The 10,491-nt window shown below is 54.3% G+C and overlaps 1 protein-coding gene across 13 annotated transcripts; it reads right to left on the reverse strand.

Annotated features, from left to right (window-relative positions):
- Positions 1–3,515: 3,515 nt before the first annotated feature.
- CITED1 (Cbp/p300 interacting transactivator with Glu/Asp rich carboxy-terminal domain 1) lies at positions 3,516–9,017 on the reverse strand. Of its 13 annotated transcripts, none has more exons than XM_065538020.2 (5): positions 8,718–8,831; positions 8,337–8,355; positions 7,961–8,054; positions 4,675–4,799; positions 3,516–4,110 (listed from the first exon to the last, which is right to left on the reverse strand). In XM_065538020.2, the coding sequence occupies exons 4-5, from the start codon at positions 4,732–4,734 to the stop codon at positions 3,589–3,591; spliced, it is 582 nt and encodes a 193-aa protein (XP_065394092.1). In that variant the 5' UTR covers positions 4,735–4,799; positions 7,961–8,054; positions 8,337–8,355; positions 8,718–8,831; the 3' UTR covers positions 3,516–3,588. The 13 variants fall into 13 exon arrangements, with proteins under 13 accessions (XP_065394092.1, XP_045239115.1, XP_065394091.1 ...); XM_045383180.2 differs by lacking the exon at positions 7,961–8,054 and adding an exon at positions 7,163–7,283 and having other exon boundaries at positions 8,712–8,831; XM_065538019.2 differs by having other exon boundaries at positions 8,712–8,831.
- Between the last annotated feature and the right edge of the window lie 1,474 nt (positions 9,018–10,491).

Here is a 10,491-nt window from a genome sequence, read left to right on the forward strand (position 1 = left end):
GTTTGTCCCTAGGGAGCAGCACTGCTCTAGGAGGTGCTCTTGGCTACAGATTTGTTCTGAGCAGCAAGCTCCTTGCGGGTAGACAGTGTTCTTTACTTGTGTACATCTGGGTACCTTGCCTCCTAGCCCCCAGGGCCTATTCCAGGCCAGGACTTGGAGTTGGCTTCAGGAATCTTCTAGTAACCTAATGAATGAATGTGTCTGGTTGTGCCTCTAGAGGTCTGAACATGACCTCAAGTCTCAAAGACTGAGACTTGCCTGCCTTTCCTCCACTGTGCCTTGTGGAGTTCTCTTACTCCCTTTCCTTCTCTAGCAATAAACAATTACTGACCCATGCCGTCCTCGTCTGCCCCTGTGCAGGGCCTTGACTCTCCCTTCAGGATGTCCCATGCCTTCTCCCTCCAAGCTCTCTGGAGAAGAGGTTGCTCAGTTGGCCACATTTCTGGCCGCTGGCACCAGGAGGCAGGATTGCCTTGCCAAAGTTCCTGCTTTCCCTCCTCATTCAGAAGCACCTTCTCTAGGTTTGATGGGCAATTTTATATGTCAGTTCGACTGGGCTAAGGATATCGATTGCTGGTCAGACATTTCTGTGTGTGTCTGAGAGGGTGTTTCCAGAAGAGATGAGCATGTGAATGGGTAGACTGAAGACAGAAGATTGCCCTCAGCAATGTGGGTAGGCATCATCTGATCTGTTGAGGGCCCAAGTAGAACAAAAAGACAGAATAAGGGTGAATTTGTTTCTGTCTAAGCTGGGACATCATCTTCTCGTGTTATTGGACCTCTGTGCTCCTGTTTGTCAAGTCTTCAGACTCAGACCAAGGCTTACACTATCACTATCCTCCACCTTTTCAGGCCTTCAGACTCCGATAAATTACACCACTGGCTTGCCTCATTCTCCAGCTTGCAGACAGCAGACCGTAGGACTTCTCGGCCTCTATAATCTTGTGAGCCAACACATGTATATCTGTATGTCTCTATCCTATTTGTTCTGTTTCTCTGGAGACTCTGGTTAATATACTAGAGATGCTCAGGCCATTCCCCACCATCACCTGCCTCCCAGCCACACTCCTGTCACCCCCATGATTCCAAAGCAGCCCATCTCCCTCCTGAAGGCACTGGCCCCTGGCTCAAGCTTCTCCCCACCCCAAGGACTACTGCCATACTGGGAGTTCCAGAGCTTATACTCATAGAGATTAAGGGTGTCAAGCTGGGGACCAGGCGCTGAATGCAGCCTGCTGACCTGTTTAGTTTGGCCAGAATTGTGTTTTTTGAAGGCCCAAGCAGGGGAGGGACCCTGGGACCCTCCAGCCATTCAGAGTTCGGCTCCATCCACATCCTGCCATTCTGCTTCAGCCGCCATGCCTGTGTCCACACTGCCCTTGTGTTGCTAGGAGCTGTGCATCTGAGACCCTCCTTCACCTCCCTTCCTAGCTCCCCCAGTCTTGCCCATGTGCAATATATAGATAGGGCCGAAGAAGGATCCTATGACCTGGGAGCTCAGGTCCCTCCTTCCTCTCCCTTCCTAGCTCCCCCAATCCAGTTCCTGTGTTCTCCTCACAGACCTGAGACCCTCAAGCCTCCTCTGCTCTCCCCACCTTCTTCCAGGCTTCCTTTCTTCCCTCTCCGTTTTCCTACCCCTGCCTCATCAGCCCCCTCAAAACCCCATGTCTCCCTGTTCCCAGCCTTAAATGAATCTAACCATCCACCTTTATTGAAATCATCTTAAAAACGAGATGTTAAAAGTTGCTTAACTATTTGCTTTCCCACAAACCTCCAGAGATTCTTCCAGAGCCACAGGACTGGTGGCACTAAGGTGAAGGCATGTTTCCAGAAGGCCCTATGGACTCTGCCTTTTATGAGCTTCTGCAACCTCATCTCTTCCTGTCCCCTCTACCAGCCCTGTGACATAGCCTGCGTGCTGAACTCCTGGTTTCAGCCACTGTAGCCCCTCTCATGTGCCTGTGCCTGTTTAATAGCTGTTCCCCTCACTCATTCTTCCCTTGGCTGATTCAAGTCTTATTTCAAAAGCCAAAACTTTCTTTGGGTGGATATGCTTTTATGTAAGGACAGAGAGCAAGGCCAGCAAGGATGCACCACAAACAGATAAACAGTTGCTACCTCTGTGGAGAACCAGAGGCATTCAGGATTGAGGGAGAGATTTGGTCAAAGGGTACTTTAGCCTCATCTGCAAAGCTTCTACTTTTTACAAGGAGATTGGATCATTGATTTATTCCTTGTGAAATATGAAAACAAATAAGCCAGTTCAATACAAGGAGCCTTCCCCAGACTTCCCAGGCAGATGGAGCTGTTTCCTTTTCTGGGATCAAATAGCACTTTCCCCCTGTGTTCTAGGAAATGCTGTTTTATTATAATTTGTTTGTGCCTGTCTTTCTCCTTCTGAGATGGGGAACTCCCTCAAAGGTAAACTTCATCTAATTCATGCTCCCAGTGTCTAGCAAAGTGCCTGGCCCAGAGCAGGTGCTCAGGGAGTGCTGAATCCAATCAACGCCCCTGCTAGCACACTCTTTTAAAAGTGCTTGCTAGGGGGCAGGCCTGTTGCTTGTCCTGAGAGGCTGATTAGAGTCGTGTTCAGCGTTCAAGGAAGAAGTCTGTCTGGGAGTCCGAAACATGGACAGAGTGTCCAGGACATTGGGTTGTATCAACATGAGGACAAGGCTTTATCAGCGTATCACAAGGCCAGGATCCAGTGCAGTGCCACTGCCTTGTCACTTGGCATGCTTCTGAAGCCACTGCTACCTCAGCAGTTAATAGAAAGGCAAGGGATAGATCGCCAAATGTTGAACTTGTCAAGCCTAGCCCTGATGTGTATCTCTAAGATGGAGAGGCAAGCTCAAACAGGGTGGGCCAGGAAGGTAGGAGTTAGGGACACTCAAGATTGGCTCAGAGTGTCCCAGGCTGGGAGGACTGAGCAGCTATGTGAGGGGACTGGAGAAGGCACCTCAAATCCCAGTTTAATGATGGGAGTCTGTTGCTTTTGCAATTTTCCAGAGAAATATTAGCTCCTAGGTCACGGGATCCTTCTTCAGCCCTATCTGCCTATTGCACATGGGCAAGAGGGCAAAGGAAAGGCTTTAGTGGGTCAATCGGATTGGGGCTAGAGAGTGGGTGGGGGTGGCTTTTAGAGTTGGTGAAGTGTGTGCCACGTGGTCAGGGATGTGCCTTTAGACTTGGATGTGCATGTGACAAGGAGACTGCACAAAGGTCTGATCAGTCTCTCTTCCAAGAAAGCCCCCAACCAGTCCCTGTATGCCACGTGTTCCTGGAGTCTTAGGGCAATGAGACCAGGTACTCCTGAGGAGATAGCCACAGTGGTACTGGCAGCAGGAATTCAGTGAACAGCCTCCTTCACCCTCCCTTCTCCTCGCATCCCATCCAGCTCCTTCCCAGCTAGCCACCCACAACCCCGCCATGGGCCTCAGAATTGCTAAAGGGACATCAGACCATAGTACACATCATTAGATCTCAATGAAGAACACCTCTAGTTGGCCCGTCTCTTTGTAAGTAACTTTATTTTTATTTACAACAGAATTGGTGGCTTTATTCCTCCATCTTTAGGGACACTTGGCATCAGCAGCTAGATGGAAAGTCCGCAGTGAAGTCAAACTCATTCTGCCCCAGCCACAGCTCTGGAAGCTCATTGGCTCGGTCCAACCCCAGTTCCACCACCAGCGACATCAGCACCTCCTCATCCACTGGGTCCGAATCGATGATAGCAGGGTTCTGGGCACCAGCAGAAGGAGAGAGTGATTCCGCCCCTCCCGCCTGGGCCCCAAAGTCCCAGTTTTGCAGGGGCTCTGCCTCCCCGGGTTGGCCCGGAGTGGCGGCAGCCATACCCTGATACTGGCTGTTAAGTTTCTGCAGCTGCATACTAGCCAGCAAGTGAGGGGTGGGGTGCAGGTTGAAGGATGGGGATTTAGTGGGAGGGGTGGTGGTAGGAGAGCCTATTGGAGATCCTGAGGAACTAGTGGGAGCCCCACTGGCCTTGGTTCCATTTGAGGCTACCCCAGGGTAGTGCAGAATGGCCACTGCTTTGCGATCTTTCGCCGCAAGGTTGGAGTAGGCCACGGAGCTCATCTCTTGGTTGGCATCCTAGAAGACAGAGAAAAGCACACCATAGTAACCCTGCTCCTGGCTTGTCCTTCACCATTCAGCAGATTTAGAGGGTTCCTACCTGCACTTCATTTAGGACTAGAGGTGGGGAGGTAGCAAGAATACCCCCTTGAAAATTAGGCTCCCACCTCAAGCATCCTTTTGCTGCCATGGCTCTGAGCACTGAGGCCAGACCCCAGTTCTAGTGCTGGAGCATCTGCTGCCCTAAGTGGGTTCACCGCTTTCAGCTCCTTCCCCATAGCCTCCACCTCACCATCCTAAAAAGGGCACCTGCTGTCCCTCTTCTCAGACTCACTTTAGTCTCTTCAACAGAGTGGTTTTGCTCCAACTCGATTTCTCTGCTCCCTTCCCTGCCATCTTTCAACACCCCCAGTGGGTTCAATCTGACCACATTTAGGCAGAAGCTGTTCTCATTCTCTCCAGAGATAGCCCTGTTGTCTCCTCTCTGCTCAAGGACACTGGGTCATGCACCTAGGAGGGCCTGGCCCATGACCCCGGAAAATTTGTCTTTCCCTGCCTTATCTGCAAAATGGCAAAAATTACCTCCTTCGCAGGTGAGGTGCCACCCTTGACATCAAGTGCAGGCCTCGACGTTGTTGGCATTTCAGAGCCTTGGCAGAAGTTGGATAAATTGGCAGGAAGTGATGCTGCCAGCTGGAGCTGTTGTGCTGCAAGTGAGGAAGAAGCAGTGGTAAGGGCGAAAGGCTTCAGTGACCAACAAAGCACTAGCAAAGCCCGAAGCAGGGCAATGCCACGCAGCTACGAGGCAAGGATGGTGACTGGGTTAGAGCCAGGACCAGAGATGACCCGAGCACAGGGAGGAGATCAAGCTGGAACTTTTGCCTGAGGCAGGAAAGGTGCTTGAATTGGCCAGGTACTGCCCAGGCAGCCACCTACCCATATCACCAAGATGGGACACACTGCTTCCTCATGCAAGTGACTTCACAGTCCCAAGTTGTATGTGTGGGGGTGAGGGTGGCACTGTTCCTGGTTTGGAGGACAGGAATGTCCCTGAGTAGACAACATATTGTCTCAATGGGCTACTAGCATCCAGACTGGAGAGTAGGGGCCTCCACTGGGACTGGGAGAATGTGGGAAGAAGTCAGGGCAAGGAAGACCTAGAAAGCTAGAGGCTGCAGCACAGGGAAGAAAAAAGTCCCCAGTGCAAATGTCATGGAGCTCCAAAGCATGGCCTTGGGCACGCCTGTGAGAAGCCAGGCTGATTAGGGTAGTCTGGGGGCTCTGGGGCAGCTGGAGCCAGAGAAGCTAGGAATGTCTCACTTTCCTCCATGTCTCAAGCCCCTTCCAAGACAGCCCCAGCGTTGGGCTTTCCTAGGATGCCTACCCCAGAAACCTGAGTCCAGCCATTCCCATCTATAGTGACAAGTGAGGCATGGAGATTCAATGGCTTTTTAGTCAGGGAGCAGCGGTTCTGGGAGCAGAATCTAGCACCCCTATGCCCATATGCCTCACCTGACCACTGGCTAAGTCACCATACCTAGTTGGACTCAAAAGGCTTCCAAAGAAGTGATTTCCTGGCTCAAGTGCCAAAGGATAAGGGAATGAGGGCAAAAGAATACCAAACCAGAAAATAAACAACCCTCTGAAAATCTCAACTTATTTTCCTAGAGGCCTGTTTACAAAGAAGAAAAAAATGTCCCATAACCAGGCACAGTGGCACCCTCCTGTAGTCTCAGCTACTCAGGAAGCTGAGGTGGGAGGATCACCTGAGTCCCGGAGTTTGATACCAGGCTGGGCAACATAACGGGACCCTATCTCTAAAAAAAAAAAACAAAACCCATATATTCGAGCCTTCATGATCAATTAGAGATGTAGAATTTCATATTTATAAATACCTCTTGGTCCAGAGAATCTTGAGGACCTTAAAAAGAGTCTCTAATCTTTCCAAGGAGGCTAGGATTCTCCATGACACTCTCCACTCCACAGCGGTCATTAAGAATCTGCTTAGACACTTCTAGAAAGTGGCCACTTACTACCTCTCTGTATCATCTTTGCATTGCTTACTTGGGTGGATGGGGGGGGGGGAGAGGGAAAAATAGAGAAAAAGGTAAACATTTTTTTTTTAAATATAAGGAAAAAATATCAGCTGTTGGGTCCCGCATCATCACTTGATTGAAGCCCTGCTCCTTCTCTGAGGCAACCGTAGAAAAATATTTCAAAAGCAAGTGATCACCGACAAGGAGTGTAACACATGTCGTCTTCAAGAGCCCTAGCACGATCAGTATCAGACAATTTTCCTGTCCTAAGAAAAACGTCTGGGGGCCCTGTCCATCTTTTCCCGTTCCTATCCAGCCTTCACCCTCCTTTTTGCCGCCTGGTACCCGAATGTACAAAGCGACGAAAAAAACAACAGGAGCAGCAACAACAGCAGCAAAACCAAAAGAGAAACATTAGAAAATTCAAGAAAGAACGAGCAAAAAAACTATCTCTATTCTGATATCAGTTCGTGGGGGAAGACCATTTTACCGCGCCTCCCTCTTCAGTCTGGGAGCTCCCCTAGAAGAGACCCTGTGTCCATTCAGATCTTCTGCCTTCCATCACTGACCCACCACCCACCCTGACCCCAGCCTGGGTCTGTGCTCCATAGGCGCTCAGTAAGTGTTGAATGCGTCTGAAGAAGCAATCGCATTTCCATCGGCATCCCTGGCTCTGCTTCCCCGGTTTTCTGCCCTCCTCCACCACCTTCTAGCCTGTTCGTGGGCAATACTTGGCAATGCGGAAACGTCCCAGTCCGCTCTCCAAGCCGCGAGCTGACCACAGCGAAACGGCTGCGAGAAGCGGCTGGGAAACCTAGAGCAACAAGTGCCTCCTCACCGGCTGATTCCTCGCGGCCCCCCGGCCACCAGTTCCCAGTCCCGCCGCCCGCTCTTCGCTTCAGGCCTTCCCTTGGGCGAGCAGCCCCCTCCCGCCTAGACAGGGGTGGGAAGGGGAGAGGAAGGAGAGAAGAGAGAGGCAGGTGGGGGCCTCATCTTTAACCTGTTGGGGGACCAAAAGTTAAAATGGCACCAACCGGATGGTTCCATCTCGATTGCTATTTTCTCACTCAGAAGGAGAAATTTAAAAATCCAAACAGCACTGCGGCTTGGCTTGGACGCGCTCTAACCAGACCAGTCAGTTTCGCCACCTGAAAACTAAAGGCCCGTTGTTTGCGGACAGCTCGGCTGCCCTCCTCGCCGCATCCCAGATGGAGCCGCGGAACCGGGGGCGGCCAGGAGCATCCCCTGCACGGCGGGCGCGAGCACCCGGGCCACCGGGGCCCTGAGCGTCCGTTCCCGCAAGTGCTGTATCAGGAACTGATCGTAGAGACAGCATGGACAGGCAGGCGGGAAGGGGGCGCGGGGTGTCGGCCTCCGCGGCGAGTCTGCACTCCGACGCCGGCGGCGGCCACTCCCGCGCCTCATCAACACTTACTGAGCGCCCGCTGAGCATCCGACGCGGCCGCAGGCTGAGCCTACCCCCTAGCCAAGCCGCCTGCGGTCAGTGCTAAAACCCCGCTAGGAGAAGAGTTAGAGAGGCTCGGAGAGGTGCGGTAACTTGCCCAAGGTCACAGCGCTAGGAAGTGGCGGAGCCGGGATTCGCAGCCAGGTCTCTCTGATTCCAAGTCCGGTGCTCTGCGAAGCAGGGACTCGACGCGCTGCTCGCCAGCCCGCGTTTATAGGGAGAGGGGTGTGCGCGTGGGTGTGTGTGTGTGGGCGTGTGTCGGGGGAGGGGAGAGCTGAGGTCGACTGGGCAGTAGAGGCAAGTTGCCCTAATTCGCTAACTTCCATCCCGCAATTCCACTGAACTCGGCCCGAAAAGCCCCTCTTGCCTCATTCCCCGAAGGAAATCTGAGCTTTGTGCAGCTCCGGAGCCAGAGCGTCCAGATGCGGTCCGGGCGATTAGCAAAGTCGGTGGAAGCCAAGCTGGAGAAAGCGCGGGCGCGGGGAGAAAAGGTGCTGCCGTCTCCCCGGGAGAAGCGGGCGCCCGGCCCCGCTGGCCGGCAGGGGGGCGCGCTGGCGAGCGAACCAGAGCGCTGGCGGGCAGGCGGGCGGCCCCTCGCCCCCAGCAGAGCAGCTTTCCAACAGAAAACAAGACTCCCCAGAACCCTCCGGCCCGCCTGGCGGTCGCCCACTCCCCACGCCCGTTCCACGGGAGTCCTCGGCCCCGCCGCCCAGCCAGGCGCCCAGCCCGGCGGCCCGGCTTACCTCTGAGAAGCCGCCTGCCCTAGAGAGAGGGAAGCGCGGAGCTCGGTGAGCCGCAGGAGAGGCGGCGGAGCCCCCAGCCCCTGGCACGCACGCCGCCGCCACCGCTGCAGCGAACCGGTCGCGCTCAGCGCCCGCGGCCGCGCAGGTGGCCACCCGACCCCGGGGCGCCTGGGAAAAGCCCGCACCGCACCGCGCCGCCGCTGCACCGCACAGTGCCGCGCCAAGCAGCCCCGGCCCGAGCCGGTGCCCGCCCGCCCGCCCGCAGCTTCGGCGCCGGACTCCGGGGCGGTGGCGGTGGCGGCCACCGCGCTCCTTTCCCGGCGCTGGGGACCCGGCTCTCAAGCCCCCATTGCCGCCCGGAGAGCCCTGACGCACACGCACACGGCAGCAGACTGGCCTCGGCTAGGAATCCCAGGAAGGACAGACCCTTTTTTCCCCCTTTTTTTTCTCCCCTCAATTTCCACGTCTTTATAACCGGCTTAGGGCATTATTAGCACATGTCCTGGCTCATGGGCGAGTTGGTGGCAAAATCTGAACTGGATACTCACAGAGGGCCCGCGCGAGTGCTGTGCAGTCCGCTGCTCTCTTCCTCCTCACCGGGAACGGCCCCTCGCCGGCGGGCTACAAGAGGGCTGCCGGGCAGAGCGAGCTTCCTCTCGGCAGCTCAGCGGTGCCCCTTCTGCAGCTGTGCCGCCGGGAACATTTTTATAGCAGCGGCTGGCGTGTGTGGCCCTTTAAAGGCGCTCGAGCTGGTGCAGTCACCGCGGATCGTGTGAAAGCGAAGGGCCGGCTGGGGAACGGAGTCCACGCGGCCACGAGGGTCCGGCAGCCCTGTGGACCCGCCACGGCTCCCGGGGTGGGGCTCGCGAGTCCGGGTTATGGGCACCCCTCGCCCGGAGCCCTGGCCGGTGCCCGGCTTCTAAAGCTGTCGGGGGCCACGGCCCGGGACACTGGTTCTCCCCACCGCCCTGCGTGGACTTGCCCAATAAATTCCACTTAGTAATTTCACTGAGGCAAAGGAGAGCCGTTAGTGTCTGTTTTCTGACCTAAATCTAGTCGGGGGCCAAAACGGGCTTCAGGGGTTTTGGGAGAGAGCTGTGGGCTCAAGGAGTGACCTGGAAGAGAGGGGCGCACACGGGACGGGGGAATGGTCACTAGTTTTCTGCAGGGCTTTCTTGGAGCCTGTCTGCCTTTTTGGGGGCTGTACTATCTCATTCGTTGAAGAGCTGAGGCTGGGGGTTCCTTTTCCTCTTGAAGTTGCCAGATTTTGGGCAGAGTCGCATGGAAGGCCTATATGGCAGCGGTGGCTTTCCTCGAAGTCCTGAGCTGGGGTTGGGTTGGAGGGTTTCTGTTCTGTGGTCATCCAGGGCAGGAGGCTGGCAGGATGCGACCCGGAGAAATGCTACTCTCCCGGACTGTGGGGCCTCGTGGGGTCACGAGGCTCGCAGAAAAGCCAACAGTAGGCAACGGGGTACGAAGAGCTTGCCCCAGGGTTCGCGGAGATTCCTCCTGTCTTCCCACGATGTCAGGTTGTTTTATTATGATTATGTAATCATTCCCGTCTAGCAAGAATAACGTTTTGCATTCGGAGTTCGTCTTTCTTGGGTAGAGATGTTGTCTTACAAATTCTTACTGGAAAGAGGTCTGGGTCTTCTCCCTCATCTCAATTTGGGTTCTTTGTGGCCAAGAAATTCCCATCTTACCTCTTACAGGAAGGCCATCAGGATTACCCCTCTATCACCGCAACCCCTTCCCTGCCGCTCTTGTTTTGCTGCCTTCCAGCAACAACTACTCAGTTTACACTGTTTATAAAACATACTCGTCAAGAAAAGGTCCTGATGTTTAAAAAAAAGGGGGGGAGGGAATGTCACGAAGTCATTTTCACTATGTATGTGTTCTGTCTTCTTAATTGGATTTGAAGACCTGAAGGTCTCTTTTTCTTTTTTTAGTAGCCCCAAGTGCCCTGCATTTGCTCTTCTAACAAAGTTCTGTTTGTTGACCGACTGACCGGCTTACTGACACAAAGACGGGAAGCAAATGGAGAGACGGATCAAGGCCCTTCCTCTGCATCTGGAGGAAGCTTGGGCGAGTGCCTTGGTCGCCAGGTAAACCCATTCCCCAGCCCTCAAAGCTGCCTTGCACAGCTCCAGTCTTT

Source organism: Macaca fascicularis, chromosome X (genome assembly GCF_037993035.2).
Source record: "Macaca fascicularis isolate 582-1 chromosome X, T2T-MFA8v1.1".
NCBI lineage: Eukaryota > Metazoa > Chordata > Mammalia > Primates > Cercopithecidae > Macaca > Macaca fascicularis.